At 42.5% G+C, this 21,146-nt stretch overlaps 2 protein-coding genes across 3 annotated transcripts in view; one reads left to right on the top strand and one right to left on the bottom strand.

Moving 5' to 3' along the window:
• Positions 1-8,315, top strand: part of DDB2 (damage specific DNA binding protein 2) — a 32,497-nt gene extending 24,182 nt beyond the window's left edge. The window contains exons 8-12 of one of the 2 annotated variants that reach the window (XM_054972439.1): positions 372-517; positions 2,098-2,262; positions 3,304-3,509; positions 6,514-6,559; positions 7,416-7,473. In XM_054972439.1, coding sequence (XP_054828414.1) covers positions 372-517; positions 2,098-2,262; positions 3,304-3,509; positions 6,514-6,517 — 521 coding nt within the window. In that variant the 3' untranslated portion in view covers positions 6,518-6,559; positions 7,416-7,473. Of the gene's footprint in view, positions 1-371; positions 518-2,097; positions 2,263-3,303; positions 3,510-6,513; positions 6,560-7,415 lie in introns of both variants that reach the window. The other variant, XM_054972438.1, reaches the window with a different exon arrangement.
• An 814-nt stretch (positions 8,316-9,129) lies between these two features.
• On the bottom strand, positions 9,130-20,887 carry ACP2 (acid phosphatase 2, lysosomal). The gene is made up of 11 exons (XM_054971370.1): positions 20,726-20,887; positions 19,711-19,806; positions 19,268-19,354; positions 16,441-16,593; positions 16,018-16,116; positions 15,790-15,879; positions 13,858-13,990; positions 13,677-13,765; positions 13,063-13,169; positions 12,411-12,586; positions 9,130-12,322 (listed from the first exon to the last, which is right to left on the bottom strand). Exons 1-11 carry the CDS (start codon positions 20,843-20,845, stop codon positions 12,186-12,188), a joined length of 1,287 nt encoding a protein of 428 aa, XP_054827345.1. The 5' UTR covers positions 20,846-20,887; the 3' UTR covers positions 9,130-12,185.
• Between the last annotated feature and the right edge of the window lie 259 nt (positions 20,888-21,146).

Genomic DNA, 21,146 nt, shown 5'->3' with positions numbered 1-21,146 from the left:
AACTGAGGCAAGTTCGTGAAAGTTTGTGGTTCGTAAAATGTGATGAACCACGAACCGCATGGTTTGGATTTTTCCCGGTTCGTGCCCATCTCTAGTTGTTACATGTTGTTTCTAGTTATGTCCATGACTTGTGCTTTTGTTCTTGCCTTCTCAAGCAATTGTAATGTTTGCTTAATTCTTTCTTATTTTATTTAATAACCATTTCATAATGCTTTTATTTATGGAATTTATATTCTGCTTTTCTAGAGTCTTGTTTTGTGAATGGGACCCCTTAGAAATTCCAAAATCAGTTCATTTGCTTGGGAATGCAATTCTTAGTGGCCACAGCAGTATGATTTTTCATAAGTTTCTGTTTCCCCCCTCTCCCCCAGCTTATTTCAGCCCAACAAATGGTTCTAAGCTACTGACTACTGACCAACACAGTGAAATCCGGATTTATTCCTCTTCTGATTGGTCCAAACCACAGCATCTGATTCCACACCCCCATCGACAATTTCAGCACCTCACACCTATCAAGGTGAGAAAATAGGCATGCTGACTGGGAGGCATTGACTACTTCATGACGAAAGAGAGTAGAGATGGGCACAAACCGAAATAGGAACTGAAGTTCGTCACAAACTGAGTTGGTTCATGGTTTGTGAACCGACGTATCATGGAAGCACGTTTTTCACAAACTTCCACGAACTGGTCTGCCGGTTCATTTGGTTTGTTTTCAAGTTCCTTTTCCTTTGAAACTGCCCCGCTGGCTTTTTTACCTGATCAGAGGGGGAGGAGGGGGTTCCCTCCTCCTCCTCCCATCAGGTGAAAAAGCCAGCGGGGCAGTTTCAAAGGAACACTTTTCTCTCCACTTGCAAGTGGCGAGAAGTGTTGATTTCAAACTTCCCACCCCGCCAGCTTTTTTACCTGATGGGAGGAGGAGGAGGGTTCCCTCCTCTCCCTCCCATAAGGGAAAAAAGTGGTGGACCTAGGTTGTAAACCCACAGGGGGCCAATATTTGATAAAAACACATCTTGTTGTACTCCTAATTCTCTTTAATTCACACCAACTTTAGCATCAAGGTTGTTTAATTTTGTGTCATGTTTAGGCAACATGGCATCCTTGTTATGACCTCATTGTAGCTGGTCGTTATCCAGATCCTAAGTTTCTAGGATACACAGTTTGAAAGTGGCAGAAGAAGGGGTGCTTTCAGTTTCAAATGCCCCACGCCGCGATGAGGCATTCATTGAAGCTGGTGGGGGGCGTTAGCTCCCTTTCTCCTGCTGCGAGTGAGCTGCAGGAGAAGGGGCTCTATCAGGTTTGGGTGAAGCCAGCACAGGGCATTTGAAAGCTCCCTTTTCCCTGCCACTTGCTTGTGGTAGGAGAAGGAGCGCTGTCAATTTCAAATGTCCCACTCCAGTTTAGCGCCCCTTCTGCCACCTGGAGGTTGGCAACAGGAAGACGAACCACGAACCGGATCGTGAACTAAGGCAAGTTTGTGGAAGTTCGTGGTTTGTTGCATTTTCCCTGTTCGTGCCCATCTCTAAAAGAGAGTGAAAATAAGCATTCTTCAGCTCCAATATAGAAATGTATTGGGTACTTGATTGCCAGCCGGGAAAACTTGCACATACAAGTCTAAGGGCATGCTGTTCTAGGTCTTGGTTATGTTGTTTTCTTCTGTTATCATGTATGGATCTAAAATTGATCCATGTTCTGTCTCTGACTGATGTCTAGGGAGATGGCCTGTGGTATAGCACAGACATGAAAGTAAAAGAAGACCAGAACTAAAGGCAGGATTGGTCAGAAGGAAACCTGGATGAAGGCATCTTGTTTCAACAAGGAAGTCTAGGGCTTGAGTTCTGGCCTGATTAGTAGCCTTGTATGCCAGCCCCTAGGCTAATAAGAGCCTGTGGAAATTATGTTGCTATGCTATAGCATCTTAAAACCCATAAGTATTGACACCTACTTGATTTCATGAGTGGAGTAGAAGGTGAACCTAAAGGACCTAGGGTGTAAACGCACAGGGTGCCAATATTTGATAAAACACATCTTGTACTCCTAATTTTCTTTAATTCACACCAACTTTAGCATTAAGGTTGTTTAATTTTGTGTCATATTTAGGCAACATGGCATCCTCGTTATGACCTCATTGTAGCTGGTCGTTATCCAGATCCTAAGTTTCCAGGATACACAGTGGATGAGCTACGCACGGTTGACATATTTGATGGAGACAGTGGGGAAATGATGTGCCAACTGTATGATCCAAATGCCTCTGGCATTATTTCGGTGAGTGTGGAGGACTGGTTTTCAAATTACCACTGAAATTGTCCGTCTTCTATGCAGTCCCAAATGGGACTGCGCATGCGCAGGCCTGTCAATTGGTAGGTTTTTCTAGCCAAGACCGCTGGGGGCACTTGCTGCCCAGTGCGCATGAGCAGGCTTTCCCACCGAAATGGCACTGGGAGGCGGCACCCTCAGCCCTCCAATTCCTTTTTTGCTGCCGGATGGGAAGGTTCTAGTTCGTTCTGATCATGTAAGAAAGAGGAATTGGAAGAGATTGCCCAAGTGAGATCGCTCTTTATTATGGCTGATATAGCTTTATTTAAAAAATGCGCGATCTGCTGACGGGCATTCCATCTGTCTGGAGTGTTTGGGGGAAGGACACGACATCCAGGCCTGTGAGCATTGTAAAAGTTTTACTTCCAAAGCCAGAACAGAAAGGGCCAAAAGACTTAAGGCGCTTTTTGGGAAACATGCCATGAAGGCTTCTGATGCGCCAAAAATCTTATTGTCTTCTTCTTTGGGGATGGGAGCTGCTCAGGCTCTGGAGCAGGCCTCTTTAGCATCCCCGGAATTGACCCAGATCCAACACCGGTCTTGTCACTCGATGGCATCTTCATCAGATCCATCTCGGAGTCAACCCCGGCTCCAGACGTCCGAGTCTCAAAGCTTGTTGGAGGCAGCTCGGATCCATACACCTTCAAAATCACCTGTTGGTTTGGATACGACAAAGTTGGGTGTCCCTAAAAAGAAATACAGACAGCTAGAATCTACTCGCCTTGTTTTGAATCAGTTCCATTTGGTTCAAAATATTGTTCTCCCTGTGTTTTTTCCTGACCCAGTTTCGGAATCTGAGCGTGCCCTTCACTCCTTAGATGTATGGAGGGCGGTTCTTTTTGATTTATATTGTACTGCTGAGTTTAGGAAGAACAAACATTTATTTGTCCTAAGAAGGAGAGCAGGGCTACTACTCAATCAGTATCACGTTGGGTCACTTCCGCAATTAGGCAATTCTATATTATGGCTAACTTACTGTGTCCCTTGGAGGTACTGGTCCATTCCACGAGTGCTCAGGCATCTTCAGCTGTGTTCTTGAAGGGTGTTCCACTACCTGACATCTGCAGTGCAGCAACGTGGTCTTCTTTAGACACTTTTGTGAGGCATTATGCACTGGATGTGATGGAGAGGAGAGAATCAGCAGTGGGACAAGCTGTGCTCCATTCCGTTTCAATGAAGATCACTCCTGCCTCCAGGTAAGAAGCTTGGGAGTCTCCCATGTGGGACTGCACAGAAAATGGACAATGAAAACAGAGTTGCACTTACTGTAACTGCTGTTCATTGATGTCTTCTGTGCAGGCACACGTGTCCTTCCTCTACTCCGCTGTGTTCTTCATTACTTGACTGTTGGGACCGGCGGCTCAGGAGAACTAGAGAGCTGGGGGCGCTGCCTCCCAGTGCTGTTTTGGTGGGAAAGCCTGCTCATGCGCACTGGGTGGCGAGGACCCCCTGACAGACTTAGCTAGAAAAACCTACCGATCGGCAGGCCTGCACATGCACAGTCCCATGTGTGCCTGCACAGAAGATATCAATGAACAGCAGTAAATGCAACTGTTTTTCTTCTGAGGGTCTGTGGTGAGGACACAGAAAAAGACAATAACTTCACTTTCAAACATGTTTTCACTCGTAACTTTCTGTATGATTAAAAAGTGTGTTTAATTCCATACCCCTTCAGGAGAGATTGCTGTACTAGAATTCTGTAGGATTCTAATCTATCCTTGTTGAGTCAGTATATTCTTGAATATGAAGCTCTTCAGTGCCTTTGTTTTCTTCTGGGTTTGACTGCCAGTGCTGATTGGACAGAAAAATTGGTCTGTCCTTAAACCAGGGCTACTTCTCTTCAGTAGTATAGGGGATCAAGGGCTAACAATTACTGGCTAATCTTGGTAGGCAGCCATTATTTCTGTACACCATTGACTAGCATGCTTAGAAGATGTGTGTTTTTATGTACATCTCCCTTATCTCTGACTTAATTTTATGCTTTGGAGGTGTTTAGAAGTAGAGATGGACACAAAACAAAAAAATGAAACGAGAATTTCGTGTTTCGTCACATAACACGAACTTCCACAAAATTCTCCCGTTTCGCGATACGATTAGTTAGTTTCATGATTCGTCTAAACCCGGGGCACTTCAACGGCCCCCTTCATACCTAAAGATGCCAAACTTGCAGGGAGACTTCTGCAGGCTCTCTTCCACCCACCCTCCCAATTTGGCCAAGAGTGCAAAATGTTGGCTCCAGAGCCAGGCAGTGGCCCTGAGACTGAGCTTGGGGAGAGGGCCCCAAAACTACCACACAGACATCTGCCCAGGTGGGAGAGGTGCACAAAATAAAACCAAAGGAAGCAACAAGAGTGTGAGCCCTCAAAGGAACAGAGAAAGAATTAAGAAGAAACAAATACAAGAAAAGAAAAAATAAGAGAGGCCTCAGTCAAGCTGGGCCCCATAGCCAGGAAAAGGCCTGAGACTAGGGTGGGGTAGGGTGGAGGAAAGAAGGCACTCTCACCTAAAGACCTTCCCAGCAAGGACAAGTGAGGAAAATAAGAAAGAGGCTTTTCAGTCTCTTTTGAAGCAGCAGCAAATTCAGCCAAAAGATCCCAACTCCACTCTCTCACTCCAAATCCCAGCAACAGATCCTCCCTCTTTCTCTGTCTACTGGAATTAAAAGCACGAGGCAGAGAGAGGTGCCTTATATAACAAATGCTTACACAGAGCAGAACAGGAGGTCTGTGGTTGGCAGACAGACCTTCCTAACGGTTTGGAGGGATGAGATTGGTATTCCCATGGCTACAGAAGGCCCATCTCCTCAGTTGCCTAGGGGATTAACCCTCCTGCTCCTCGCTGTATAAGGAAGAATGGAAGCTCTCCAGCTGGCAAGGAGAGCTGCCTATCAAGGTTATATGGGCTAAGACTGGGGTTCCCAATGGCAACAAAAGGCCTGTAGTCATTCCAGGCCTAGGGAATCAATGGGTCAGCACCGGCCTGTCTGGCATCATGAATCGTTCATGAATTGACCAATTAGGCCAAAAAGTCGTGAATTTCGTGAAAACTGCAGCCCCACAAAACATGTTTTGTGAAACACGAATTCATCACAAAATTTGATTTGTATTTTGATTCGTGCCCATGTTTATTTAGAAATTGTAGGAAGTCTCACTTCTGAATTCTTTCTTGCTGCTTTCAGATATTTCTAAAGACCAGTACAAGGTCAGAAATTGGATCTTCTCAATTTTTCTCTGCATACAAAAGGACTTGGGAATGTAGTTATGGTTTGTCTCTCTTGGCTAGCACTGTGAGAGACCCAGAGTTCTTTGCACTATGTGGAGGTCTTTGGGAAGAGCGTCTCAAGTTGTGCTGATTCAAAACAGGCAGTCACCACAGTATGACTGTTACTGGAGACTCTTTGAGTTGTATTTATGGACTTCTGTGGGTGCTTTTCTATTATTTCCCCTATCTGGTTCCCTCCTCCATTTCAGGCTTGTCTAACTATTTTATTCAGAGCTATTGATCTTGCCAGACACAATGTTGGCCACCATATCCAGATTTTTCCGTGGCTCGCTATGACATTCTGTGCCCCGTTCCCTTTCCTCTTGAGATGTGTCTGAAACTTTAGAAACTTCAGCGGTTGGGATATAGCTGTGTTCCTCTAGAGTTGCCTCAGTAAGCAAAATTCATGTTACTACTTCAGTTTGTATGTAACCTGTAGGAAAAAAAATATCTGATGAGGAAATCCAGTGTTCACTATTTAATTTTAAACATCTCTCTAATGGAAACTCTCTTTTAAGCAAAACCAAATCCTGGATTTTGTTGTTGTATAGATGACTATCCCAGTGCAGTTCATCTTCTTTTTTATGATGGTGGAAAGTACATCTACAGCTTCTGGATTTCAAGCCAGATTTCTTTAAGATTTGTGGGTACCAAACACTAAGTACCCAGGCATATTTCCCTGTATGTGATTTTTACTGCTTTTCCTGTGGTCACCGGATTTTCCTCCTAATAGAAAGAGGGATATGTTGAACATATTTTGGAGATGGGTAAAGGGACTGCCATTTAAAGTTATGCTGATTGGTGCAGAACTCTTCTGCATTGAATGCTAACCTTTTTATTGTTGTTTTATCCAGAATGTTCTAGTTCCTGATTTTGATGGATAATGTTAAATGAACAGTGGATAAGGTTACAATGCATGCTTGTGTTTTATATTTGCAGCTGAATAAGTTTAACCCTATGGGAGACACACTAGCCTCTGGAATGGGTAAGTGATTGATTTAACCTTTTGCTCAACTGCAGCATGGCTAAGAATGGGTTGAAACTTATGGCTTCTTGTCATTGCTCTGTTTTCTGAATGGTCTTCATTACATTCAGTCTTGTGTTTGTGCAGTTGACTGTTCTCTTCTCCCTTCCATTGGAGTAGGAGAGAGTTTAACTCCACTGTGGAGTAAGTAATCATGGGCAACTGTATCCATACAGAGGAGAGGGTGAGAGAGATGCCATACCCGTGGAAAGTCTTTGGGTTCTTTAAAAAAAAAAGGCAAAAGTTCTTGTGTTTAAACATGGTAACGCTTTCTCTCCACTTCTGGTAGTGGGGAAAAGTTAAGCCTTTTTTAACTTGGGAAAGGTTGGTAGGAACAGTCGAGTTATTAGAAGATATTGCTGCCATCTGCTGGCCTCTTTTTAGCAATTTCCATGCAGAATCACCACCTGGGCCCAATAAGTGTAACACTTTGATAATCAGTATCAAAGCAGTCCACTGTTCATTATGTTGCTGTCCATACCATAATTGACAAGCTCTCATGGAGTCCTATAGCTGTCCCTGTTTTGTATCCTAGGAGGCCTTCAGTTGCATGTAGGGAAGTTAGCAACACAGTGGTTTAGCTTTTGTTAAAAAGTACAGCTTTATGTGTTGAGTATTTGGAAAGACTACTTTCTCACACATTCTGTTCCTGTAATTTTCCTGTAATAGGACTCTGGTGTTGGCATCAAAAGCAAACAATTTCTTTAACGGTTTGGAAATATTTTGCTCTGGCAGGCAATTTTGAAATGTACTTTTTTACTGTATGTGTATTGGATCCATAACAGAATTCTTAAAATGGCAATTGTTTTCCTGATAGGTTTTAATATTCTAATCTGGAGCCGGGAGGAAATGGTAACCAGAAAACGGAAGTGTCTCATGCAAGCTATGAAAGAGCAAGGAATTGGACGCAGGAGTTTATCTCAGCAAAGAGGACAGAGACAATCAAACATTGGAACAAACAGACTCAAAAGTAAACTACTCAGTCTGGATTTAGAAGGATGCCAAACAAAGGGCAAAGGACGCACATTACATAAGAAACAAAAAGGAAAGGATTCAGAGGACTGACCAGGCAAGCATTTGTAGTGCTGATTAGAGTACAGTCTGTGCTGGACAACAGTGGACAGTGGCTTCAAAGTGAAAGAACCCTTTAGTCCATTTCCCCAGTTCTGATGGCGACTGCTGTGTTCGAAGAGCAATGTGTGTTTGTTTGACCAGCAGTAGTAGGACCACAAGGGGTGCCACTTTTGAGCAGAGTTGCTGATTTTTAATTGTCTGAGATACACTATAAATCAGAGAACTAGGGTATGCTGACAGCACAGTTTGTATTTTCAGAACTGGCTCTCTTCCCTACAGTATATTGAGCAACCTGGGTGTTTTCCCCTCCCATGCTGGGCTCAAAATACAGGACTTTTCTTCAAAGAGGAACATGAAGATTATTTCCTACCACCCCTTCCTCAAACAGGCATGGCTTGAGTCTGTTGTTAACACAGAGGCAGTTGCTTGAAAGTTAGCTATTGTTATAAAACTACTTGGGTCGTGGGCATATAAGTACAGAGCTATTTAGAAGTGACTGGCAGAGGCCAAGGAAGATGGCTGTAAGGGTGTATGCTGCAGCTGCTGTTAGCGGGAGTTTCTTATTTCTGCTCTTGTTCAGTTTATGCTCACAATATTGAATGTTAAATAAAGTTTTGTATAAAATAAAGTGTTATACCAATGAGACTGATTTTCAAATGTGAGATGAAACTTTGAGAGAGGAAAAAAGAACAAAGAACTGAACCCATTTTAAGAGCAAGCAGATAGTACAAGGGAGAGAGCTGTGAATTTTATGCCAAAGACATCTAAGATATATGTCTACAATCAGTGGTGCAGCTTGCAGAATTCTGTCAAGAGTTATGCTTCCGGGCTTGATTTTTTCATGCAAGAACTGCACAGGAAACAGTATGGACATTTTGGAGAAGTGGGTCAACAGGGCAGGGAATGAAGGAGGAAGTTTTTACTAAGTACTAGAGCTCCCAGCCTTGACTACTCAGCTGAAGTCACACTTACGCCATCACTTGTGTTTGCTTATTTGTACCCTGCTTTTCTTCCTGAAGGTACCCAGAGCAGCTTACAAATAGCAAACCCGCCCCCCTCCATTAAATATATAAGCCAATAAACAACAAAACAAAAAACTACATTTGGGTCTGGACTCATTTTCTGCTGTGTCCAAAGGCTTGGGCTGTGGGCTAGGAGCTAAAGGGTTCACTCCTCTGGCCACATTCAAGCTTCATATGAACCTGAACAGCAATGAAGAAGTAAGTCCTCAGTAAGATGATAAGCTGGTAAAGATGCTCTACTCCTGTTCTTCCCTGCAACATAAGATCATACTAGTATCTGTGTAATGATAAAATTTAAATGTTTGGGTTTTTTTTTTTTTAAGAAGCAGTCCTCTTACCAGGATTTTCATTATCAATTTTGCAAAAAAAAAAAAAAAAGATGACAGGTCAGTAGATTGTATACTTCATCTTGTCTTGCAGAGGAAAGAGCATGAGTCGAGTTCCACTTTTTTGTAATGAAAAAGATTAAGAAAGCAATCAAAGTGGATTACAGAAACATCATTCAGTGATACAAAGCATAACTCATAAGACATCAACTTCATCCATGTGCCAAAGCACACATCTTTAATAATTAACCCTCTTGATTTGCTACATAGCTCCTAAGAAATCAGGATATTAGTAGCTGCTCTAGTTCTTGCAGCTATTCTTCAGGGCTTCCTTTGGCTCTGTGCTTACATCCTATTTTGCAGGAGCTATGTGATGCTGTCTGGTGATCAGCAAGGGAAAACAACAGATTGGAATGGCCACAACTGAAGCATACTCACTTTCAGTCAGAAATGTAGTGTGTGGGCTGTAGTATTTTGTTAAAACAAGGATAGGGGAAACAAGTATCTATAGGGTAGTCATTCAGAGCCTTATCAGTAAAGAATCACTATACCAAAAGCAAGGCCTGTGCAGAAGATGGCAGCATCAGGAAAGGCTGTTAGGGAGGTAGATGTACTCACGGATAGGGGTTTGTCTGTAGTGGCATTGAGCTTGTGGTAATGAAGTCTCTCCAGGAACAATGCATTCACCTGGGAAGTGGGCTACCTCCAGACGCCTAAGTGATAGGGAAAGGAGTAGATAGATGCACTGTTTTTTTAAAAAAAACTTGCTACTCTTTTTGGTTTTAGTAGTTTTTAAGATGAGATTTTAATTTGTTAGCCGCCTTGGTGGCCCTATGAAGGCAGGAAGATGGGGTAAAAACTTTGTTAATAACTAGCCTGCCTATTTCAGCCCAGCTTCTTTCTTCCCTTTGCCACTTAAGGTGAACAGAAGAAATAACTGGGAAAAGCTCCTGCCTTTCCTTAGAAGTTTTTGAAGAACTCAGCGGCCAAGGTTGGAAGGAGGAAGCTAATGTTGAAGTGAACTTATTTTGTGGAGGGAAAGGAGATATATGTATTCTGGGTTCAGTCTTCGGTTTGAAACCGATTCCTAGGTTGAGCCTTGGCCCCATTGTAGCCCTGGGTGGTGTTATCTGGGAGGAAGGCCAAAGAACTCTGAAAAAAGACTTGGGCTTCTGTGGAAGTTTTCATGAGCCTTGTGAGTATGTGGGCATGGTGCCATAGTTCAGTACTGGAAGATTTCAGTGGGATCTCATGTAAAGTCTGGAACAGCAAAAAGGTCTTCATAGCACATTTTGAAGTCTGAAACATTATCAGGTGTAAAATGGATTCTCAGTGCAAATGGATTTCACTGACAAGATTCATTTCACAATTGCTGACAATGTGGGCTCTAGCCCATGAAATATGCTTTAATAAATCTAGTCTTTAAGCTGCCAGAAGCCACCTTGTTATGTGTTTCAGCGGTGAAGGAACACTCTGTGCTTGTAGAGGTATTTTCCTCCACATTATATGACTTGGGCCAGGTAATGAAGAGAGATTTGAAGACTGAACTAGCAGATGAAGTGGGGCACAAGTTCTCCCAATTTAAGCTAGTAAGCTATTTGCACACGAGAATTTTGTATTATCTCTGTATGTTTGAAGAGGCATAGATGTAGAGCTATTGATTTTGGGATCCTTATATTGCAAGTATAAGGTAGATAGAATACTTTTCCTGTATGGAGATGCCTGTTTGGGGTGGGGGGAACATGTATGTCATGGCATGAGAGGTTATTTTATTACAGCTGTTAAGGCACAGCAGCCACTGTATCGGTTTGCTTAATTCTTATGCCGCATGTGGTATAAAATGTAGAGGCTTTGCCTCCTACACGGAGATTATCTTTATGTAGGATAAAATGTACTTGGCAGTATTCCTCTCTGTTCTGTCTCAGAGGTTGTGTTTATTTCAGAACATGAAAGAAAAAGTCACAAAGCCTAGGGGCAGGAGAAGTTCTATGCTGTTAGTATCAATAGTGAAGCCTGAGGTGACTGAATTTTATGTATTGACTGGCTCTGAGGACACTAATTTGTTTTGCCTTTAATTAAATCAGTGAAGAATTAGGAGTGTGCAGTTTCAAACAGATCATTCTGCTACTGGATTTTAGTTTTATGGGAAACCTCTAGCTAAGAGCTTACACCTCGTGGGGTTAGAGTTGTTAGGGAGGAACTCCATATGCACCCTAAAAGGTGACCAATTTATAACTGCAATTCTAGTTTAGCTGGAAACAGCCCCTATGTATGAACATTTCTTTGTAGCCACAAGAATTAAAAGCTTGGTGGTTGGTTTTGTTTTGAAAGAAGCACCTTTTTGGTGTGTGTTGCTTCAAGATATTTGCATGGTGCAAAATTGGTGATAGAGAATGGCTCTGAAAATCCTCCAGCTGGGTCTCAATTGTGATAAGTATCTTAGTCCCATAGCATAATCACCATATGGCTGAGTTCTCCACTGCTTTTGAAAAGTGATGATGAGGCTGAAAGGGAGTGTCTGCAGAGAGAGGAAGTATAGTGTATTCCAATCTTACTCAATATCTGTAGATTGTAGGCAGGGAAACTTTTGGTCCAGACCCAGTCTTTGTCCTGTATGGTGATCAAATTCCTCAGAGCAAAGGGCTCAAAACAGATTACTTCATTTTACGAGGGAGGCAGCAGTCTGATTCCAAGTTACTGAGTCAGCTGAAGAAGCCAGTTATTGCTGGTTTAGCTTCAGGCCCCTTTCCCACAGTTAAGGAGAAGCACATGACAACTAGTAGAGTGAATAAAGTTTTCTGAAGAGCAGCAGGTTCCAGTTGGAAGCTATATTCAGTCAAAGATCTTCTGCCCAGTGCTGAAGGCGGCAGGCAACATATTGGCTTCAAAGGAAGCCAATCAACATCCTTGATGAAACTACTTGCTCATTACCAAACGGCAACCCCAAATCATGCTGGTATTTCATACCCAGTACTTAGCTGTATTACCCAAATGATAGACAGACCAATTTCAATCATCATAAAAGCTCTTCAAGTCTGAGGCTTTGGGCATGGAAGCAGCTATCAAGACAAAGGAATGAAATATTCAGTCACTAAAGGCAGCCCATCTTGTTCCTGGGGCACGCAGTGTTCATTCCTGCTGCCTCAGGAGGGGCTGAAGCAATTGTCAAGGCTGTTCCTCTCCTTCATTGGAAACATGCCGGTAGCCAGGTGGTTGTGACTTCATACGGAATAGTACTGTCAGGAGCAGGAGAGTAAGTAAGAAGAGGATGGATCCACAGACAGCCAAAGCCACAATAAGTTCTGCAAAAAGTAAAATGAATAAGCACTTTGAGACAGCCAAAACTCAGAAGTTGCTTTTTGGTTGTGCAGCCAGAGCACCTCCACTCACCTGTATCTTTCATTGTGCTTGCGATCTGACACTCCTGTTTCCAGTCCTGTGCAATAACTGGGTCTGTGAGCTGCAGGAACTTCAGCAGTGGGCACCGCTGTCCACAGCTGGGTAACTGCAGTGGATAAGGCTCGTGTCCACTTTCATTCCGAAAATACATTTCCACTGAAAAATTACTAGGAACAAAGGAACAAAACAGTTCGATGAGTTGGTGCTATTGATAACTACTCAGCTGCATTCCATGATGTTCTGTTTTCAAAACAAGCTCCAAATAATCTCCCAATCCCTTTCTACACTTAAATGCATTAGTAGTGCACATTAACATACTCTGTTTCATCCTACACTTGTATGTACTCTTAAGGGCAGTTCATGTCTTCCCATTTCTTGAAAGGGTAAAGCTATGTATACATGTTTATCAAACCAGAGGATGTCAACTGTAGGGCTACATAATATTGTTGAGGTTTCTGATCACAACTAAGCACGGGAGAGAAAAGGCGCACACTTATATCACAGGACTGTAGCCTTTTTACTTCACTTTACTTCCTGTGAATAAATGGAGGAGAATTAAGATTCAGCAAGGTAAGGGAAGAATTGCTTTCAAGTGAGTACTACAGAACGCAAGTCCTTTTGATATAGATACTGAGGCCCTCACCCATCATCCTCTTGGTACAGCTCAAACATATGACAGGAAGCATAAGGTGCTTGCTTCCCATTGTAAACATCCAAAGCCATCTGCAGTGCCACAAGAGTGGTGTCGTGCTGAAGAAGAAGAAGAAGAAAATGTGAGTACCCCCTTGACGCAGAATATAGGAAGCCTAGAACCACATTTCAGAAGGCAGTAGGGGCCAGAGGAGGTGATAACAGAAAGAATAAGAAAGGGATCTTCTCAACCAGAGGGGGCACCCTATTTCACCAGTGAAAAGGAAAAATAAGCGGGGAAGAGCATATGGGGACAAATAAAAGACACTAACAAAGATAACATCAAGTAATAATGGTAACATTTGAAAATGCATCACAAAACTTCTGTACACATGGGCAGAATCATGCCTGCCCTTGTACGGAGACCATGGAGAAGCACCGTCTGTTTTGGATTGGAAAACCTACAGGGGTGGAAGTGCTGACTTGGGTTTTTTGTTTCACAGTACAGGAGAAACTGATAGATGATGTGGCTAAGTTTTGTTTACCATGGCTGGATTAACTTGAGAATGTGTACAGAGATAAGACAGGAAAGGGGAGAAGAGAAGCAGATTCCATGTGCAAACTTACAGCTGAGTACACAAGCATTTTAAGGTGCTCGTGTGCAGAGGTGTTTGCAGCTAGAGTAAGGTTTTTCCTTATTTGAGACAGAAGAACCCCTGAAAAGAAATAACAGACTGTTGATATTTTACTTCTGGATAGATCAGTGCATACTCTTCCCCAGGATGCTGTCCTTGCCCCATCAACTTACCACCCTGTAGACGAGCTTTCTCCACCCGTCTGTAGATCCCAAAAAGGAACTGAAAGCTGAAATCTTTCAGCTCTCTCAGCTGATCCATCACATTACGAGTCACCCAAGGTGGAAGTGGCAACTGGTGCGCTTTCTGAGAATACACAAGGGAGAGCTTACTTCATTACAGTCCAGGTAAAGGATGTTGAACTATGACAATCTGGTCAAGAATCTGCTGTGGGTTGATGTTGCTGAAGTGAATCCTTTTCACAGCTTGAGTACTTTATGATCCAATGCATTTGTATGCTCTTATGATATTAACGCAATTGCTGTGATCTGGCCTTGGGAAATGAGAAAACAATCTGCTTTCAAATCTTTGGTACGCTAAGGAGAAAGAACAAACTTCAATAATGAGTAAATCTAATAATGGCACCTTCAACCTCATTCTATGTTCTACAAGCGCCTATTTTTTTATCAGAATATGTAAATTGCAGGGCAATTCTAAAAGATATATCCTTCTAAGCCCATTGACTTTAATATATTTAGAAGGGTGTAAATCTGCTGATAACTGCATTGGCAGCCTAATGACAAAACTTGGGCTAGTTTTTTTAAACTACTTTAAAAAACTACTTTTAGTCTTTCAAGTCTCCGTACCTATAAATCACAGTGATGATGAAAACTGTAACTCTAGGACTCATACCTGCTTCCCAGTTTAGCAAGGGAAGCTTCCTGGCACACCTAGATGTTTAGACAAGTTGTAACTTAAAATGAGATTAGTGATTGTTCCTGTTTAGTAGAAAGAAACTGAAACATCACAATAAACTCTTAAATCTGCTCTCTGTCACCAGTTTTCAAAGATATTTTTTTCCTACTAAGTTGCAATCAGGGCCATTTTGGGGAGCCTATATTCCCGAACTAAACATTCTTAGTTTATTTACAGTTCTGAGGCTAAGAAGCTCAGAGCTTCAAGTTACTATCTGCTTTTGAGGTAACTGCATGGATTCTGCTGTCTCAGCAACAAAAAAATCATTTCACAAGATTTCTTCCTTTGGTCAGCTGGTAGTAAGTCGAGAAGAAAGTCTGAGGAACTCTTAGTGTGACACTTCTCTCTCCTACAAAGCATGGGGAGGGAAACCCTCTAGAATTGTTCTCTATAGTGGTTCAAATAAATAATCCATGATTATTAAAAATGGTGACTCACGGTTGAGAACCTTTGGCAGGCCCAATTTATCATCAGCAAGAATGGAAAGAAAAGCCCATATATGATCACAAACTAATAGTAGTGTCTAGCTTCCACTTTTTATACTGTGCTAAAAATGCTGATAATTAAGATAGGTGGATTCTGGCTTGAGACGGTAGTTTTACATTGCAGGAAGCCATGTGTATGCATGTGCATTCCCATACACTGCATCTCTGAGTACTCGACCTAAGGGGACACTGCAACTCAAGCAAGGTTATACAGCGTCAAGGGAGATTGCAGGTTTGACCTTACCTCAATACTGTCCTCAGCTACAGTGCTTAGGGATGGAAAGTGTTCTTTATAGAGGAGAATGGAAATGGGTGCACTGAGCAGGACACCATTGGAGGGAGCTAAGTCTGACTCATGTTCCTGGGGACCCTGGTATCAAGCCTGCTTCTGTTTGCATACCTCCACTCTGGAATCCTTCTCTTGGCCACATGTGACAATGTTGGGAACTAGTGGTAGAGATTCTGGGCTTTCTCTGGGTGGACGTCAAACTTAGCATATAAAAAAATGGACCTCTCCATTAATGCCAGAAAGTGCTTCAGCTTAAGCCAATGCACGCCCCGCCCCCCCCCCACAACCCATAATATCCAAATAGAGGGAAGCCCTTTATTCTACAACAAAAGTGCAAGCCACTTCAGCTGGCTCTTAATATTTCAGTTTTGAAAGCAAATGACCAATAAAGAGAAAGAGAGGGAAAGGAAACTCACTTCACAGAACAGTGTATCATACACGCTCCAAACAGACTCGAGAGAAACATCCTGGATTCCCGTCTCTTGTGCCACCATCTTCAGGAATTGCTGTAGAGATAGAGAACAGAGTCCATTTCTCTCTCTCTCTCTCTCTCTCTCTCTCTCTCTCTCTCATTCTCTCCCCCGCCAAAGATTGTATATAGTTATAGCCATCTCAGCAACCAAGCCTCACAATGTACAACTTACCATATTCTGAACTGTTTTATTCCTGTACTCTGGTGTATACCGGGTTTCATTTTGCAACTGTTCATAACGGGGACAGGGGGTTAATGGAAACTTCAGGAGCTGGACAGAGGCAAAAAGAATGTTAACTCAAAGGCTCGTTTGAACACAAAGCCTTATGTAGGAGCAAGACATACTATGTGAAATGCGCATTGATGGGTTACTTGCCCTAAGCAAACTGATTGCTACATCGAAGCAAGGAGATCTCCTACAGGTCGGTGAAACAAGGTTGTATTGACTACATTTCACTTCAGAACAGAGGAGCCCAGGAGAACAGCAGAATGGTGGAGTTCAGGATGGATGAAAGCAGCACCGAAGCAGAGATTTTCTGATGCAAGCAACACGTTAGAGCTAATCTATCAGCAATTGTCTCCACAAGTGACTCACCTGCTCCACAGAGCCAGGCACTGTATGGATGGGGATGGGCTGCCAAGAAATGTTAGGATTGAACACCTGTTGCCCTTCTGGGGGATACAGTCCTGCCAGGTTGGCCTCAGCACTCATCAGGGTCCGATCAAAATCTGTGCTGCGGATGAAGATCTGCCAGAGTGTAGAAACAAACACAGACGGTGGCATTTCATTGGAGTCACTAATGTTTGCAGTTTTCTTCTGGTACATGAATAAAAAGGTCCTCCTGGTTTCACTTGCAAGTACTCTGAACAAGCAAGCAGAATGACAGACCAACCCACAATAAACTGCATTAATACGAGTTTGAACAAAATGCAGTTTTTGTGGTGAATTACTAGGGATATTTGAATGGAAATTTGGGAAGGAAACTTTACAGAGGGGCAGCATATGAGGTAGGAAAAATGATACACATGTGTTTATATAAGCCAACATGATGGAACTGTAGCTACATAAAACTAGGACAAATTAGTTTTAGCCATGAGTTGTGACAAATGTCTATCACTCCAATAGTATGGGCAAACAACAGCTACATTTACAGTCTTGGAGTGAATTTTAATACAACAAACCATGAAAATACAAAGGTATCTTTCCCCCCAAAGACATTCCAGATTCATTACAGGAATCCAGCTGGGTGGCCTAGAGAGCTCATACTGGTCCCACAATTATCTCAGTCTTATCTTATGGGCTCTGGAATGACCCTGCATACATGAACTGTGGAGATCAGATATGTTCAGAATGAGATTTCTTAAGTGTCCACATTGCCAGAAAGGTCTGTCAAAGAACACTGAAAACAATCAAAATAGCATAGAAAAATGAAGAAAACATCTTTCTACGCTTCAATTCAAAATTTTCACTTGTGCAAATAAACAGCTTGGATTCTAACCAGAGAGCCTAAAGCCTTCTTTAAGACAGTGTCTGGGATTTATGAAAGCAGAAGCATGTAAACCCAGAGAGTACAGATGATCACACCTTGGGAAGATTGCCATTCCCTTAATTTAATAGAGACATTGATATTACTCCATGAAGTATTTGAGAATATTAATGTTTATTTTGCAAAGTGTTCCTCTCTCAACCGATTTCAATTAATCTGGTGCCAGGGGAGCTCCCAGCATACGAGCTTTTTCATTTGCCTTACTAAAAAGAAACCTGGAATATCTGCATATAAGAAACAGGAGTAGGCAATGAGCCCAAGACTGACAGAGGCTGATGGCTGCCTGGGATAGGGTTACTCTCCAGATTAGACTGGAATGGACTGAAGTGGGTGCACCATAAGGTGTTTTCAGATGGACCAGAAGTTAATAGGAAAGCCTAATGTTTATCTACATATCCTTTCTTGAACCCCACAAGGCTACCCAGAGAAGATGGAGGTAAAATCTACATTAAGAGGGTGGAAGGGCTAGGCATTGTGTGGTATCTTAGAAAGAACCAAAAGACCCAGCCCCTCTATCCAAGACACAGTGTTTCACTTACCGCTCTCACACAAAGCGACCTGTCCAGATCATAAAATAAATGCCTGTGCCGAATTGCTAAACAGGAAAATATTACTAGATAGGGGGGGGGAGTACAAGCTATCCTCTGCCCTGTTCCAAAGTTGTGGTTTTGGCCAGCTTCAATAAGTAAGGCAGCAACTTTAAACCGGAGGACCAAATTTGCCAGCTGTGAATTCCCTCTTCTCCTTAGCAATATGTAAAAGGTATCTACAGCATCTAAGCTGGCAGGATGGCATGAATAGAGAGAAAGGAAGCAGGATGCCCAGTCTGAATTCAGTCCAGCACATCCAAGTGTCAAGGATGAACTGTTGCTCAGAGGGTTTCCATGCTGATTCTAGTATTCAGGAATTTGTCTCATTGTTCCTTCAAGAACTGTCACAATGTTCTATGAATGGGCTTTTTTCTGACAAGAGCTGAAGCTCATTCACACATACGCCACCATGTAATATCTGGGGATTTCTGCCAAACCTGGTTCCTGAAGCTGTCTTCTGACTTGCAAATTCCCACCAGACATTACAGAAGATACATGGCTGGCTCATGGGAAAATGCAAGAACAGTCTTTGCTGTCATGTCCTGTGAAGTAGCCCTTAGTTCAGAAATTGGCAGAGAAAGAAAATTAAAAAGCAGTACTGTTCTTACACAGGCAGAACGGGCTCTAACAAGTTACTGTATTCTGGACACAAGAGCTGTTATACTTTCTAAAGAGCTCTATTTATCATTTAAGCTAACAAGGTCACAGAATTTTAAAAAAAACTTCAAGAAGCTGCTGGTGAGAGTGGTCATCCCCCCTAAAAAGTAGGGAAGATATAGGGGCATTGTTCATTTTTTGCATATTCTTTCTCTTGAAGTATATACAAGTTCAATTTTTTCAACTGACTAGTTTTGACATTAAGCTACAGAAAAACATCCAGAGGGCTAAAAAAAATCCAGTTGATCTGGTTTTTGATCACATGGCCACAATGTCTCTGTTATATAGCTGAAACGTGACACAGTGTCTGAGGAGCATAATGAGCTATTACTGTTATCTTTTCCTGAATCCAAATAACTGATTGAGACTTCCACTATCTGATTTCTTCACTAAAGGAGCAGTGGAAAACTACAGGTCAACTCAACTCGATTGCCTCCAGTTATAGCTTTACCTTGAAAAGAACAAAGACAAACCCAAACGTTTACTCTCTTTGCAGAGAAAACAGTGTGATCCAGTAAGCATCACAGTTTGCATATCTCTTTGATTAATAATTATCCATAGAAAATGGAGGAGGAGAGAGGAAGGAAGATGTGCTGGTAGGATTAGTAAACTGGAATTATGCACTGACCTCCTGTCTTTTGTACGAGGCATTCAGGAATCCATCATAGCGCCTTCGCAGGGCTTGGCCCAAGTCCCAGTGTTGCCGCATCCCTTCCTATACACATCAACAGCAATAAATTAACAACAAAGCAGATTCTATTGCCATCTTGCAAAATGGCATAGAGTAGAAAGCAAGACCAATAGTTGCAGCTCAAATATTGTTGATTCAGGAAATGTGAACAAAATTGCTTCCTGAAACAGATGAAGCTGTCCTCCCCAAAAAGTCTATCTACTTCTTCCTGAGACAGTAGGAAGGGGAAAAAAGGCAGAAGTAAAAAAGACCTAAAAAGCACTGTGTGAGAGAGGATTTTACATTGGCACCCAGTAGTGAATGTGTTACCAAAATATATTTAACTCGGCATTCCTGAGTTTTCCTGTTTCAGAACAGAATGTTTTTTCTGGGATACTGACCTGAGAAAGCTGCCCAAACCCCTGTGGCCAGGCACTTTCCTGATAGGGATCCTGGGGGTATGCCTTCACTGGGGAACGATCACCATGACGATATAACTGAAAAAAACAACAGAGCAAAGTCACAAAGACTCCACGTCTTTTTCTACATTCAGTTTGCAGTTTCTGAAATGCTTTGGCCCAGAGATCTGTGCCTTTACTTTATTCTGCTAACACAGAAGGCAAGGAGAGGACTCTGTTAAACTCTGGCAGCAGATGTCATGCGCAGTAAAGTGATGGTATCTGGAAACAATATATATTCTTCTTAAACATTATGAGATGAAGAACAGGTACTCCGATTATTTTTACTTCTTTGGTCATTCCTGGCTCCTGGCCTCTATATAAACAAACTTGAGCCTGCCCCTCCTCCCCCTTGCATTAGAGGCAGAGGATTGCTGTTGGTGAAAACTGCCACCTTGTTGACTGTGCTCTGTAATTTTATGATTGTATGTTTATAATATTGATTTTAAATTGTAATTTATGCTTGACATAACCCGTCCTGAGCCTGTTCGTGGGGAGGGTGGGATATAAATCTAATAAAACATAAACAAACAACTGTTATGCTTACAATCAGGATTTAAAAAAAAACAGGAAGAGATACATTAAACGTGTACACACACACACACACACACAGATATATTACATATTACAATACTCTCTCTCTCTCTCTCTCTCTCTGGTCGACCATAGCGTTAGTTTTAAAACATTTGCTTCCTGAAACCCGCAGAAAACAAACAACCAAACCAGAATTTTTGCAACTGCCAGCTCAAACACTGCAAGGCAAAAGCAAAAGGCAGCCACTTTCCATCCAGAGAGAAATTCCTTATTTTCCGTCTCATAAGATTTGAGGATCGGCTGCGATTTTTTTTTTGTTTATTAATCTTCAGAGCCAGGACTCGTGCGATGTGACAGCACTCATTCACAGCCCCGCTATGCACCGCACCCCCTCATATCTTGCTCCCGATTGTTGTCTCCTCACCAAGGTAACAAAGCGAAGAGTCCGACCCTGGGCAAACGGTGAAGTTAGTCCAATGGCGAGACCCAGCAGCCATGGAAAAGGAACAATTGCACCCCTCCGGCGCTTCCTTCTATCCTCCATGGCTTTCTCCCAATTATAGCGATGTTCCCCATTCGACAGCCGTGCCTTGGTAAGAGTGAGCATGCTCAAGATATCGGAGCATGCTCAGTATTGGCAAATGAAGCGCCCAGAGATTCTTCCGCCCTTCGTTCTTGGGAGGTTTATCTGAACCTTGCAGGCGGCAGACTGACAGACAGAGGGAGCAATCCTAAAGAATCCTACTCCGAAATAAACTCCACCTTATTCAATGGGTTTACTCTCAGGAAAGTGTTCTTAGATTGCAGCTAAGTACGTGTATGCATCTTGAAACTGAGATTAGTTC

The sequence above is a fragment of the Eublepharis macularius genome, chromosome 2, assembly GCF_028583425.1.
Source record: "Eublepharis macularius isolate TG4126 chromosome 2, MPM_Emac_v1.0, whole genome shotgun sequence".
Taxonomy (NCBI): domain Eukaryota; kingdom Metazoa; phylum Chordata; class Lepidosauria; order Squamata; family Eublepharidae; genus Eublepharis; species Eublepharis macularius.
Note: the sequence above shows the minus strand (reverse complement) of the source record. Positions and strands in the feature narration are given on the sequence as shown.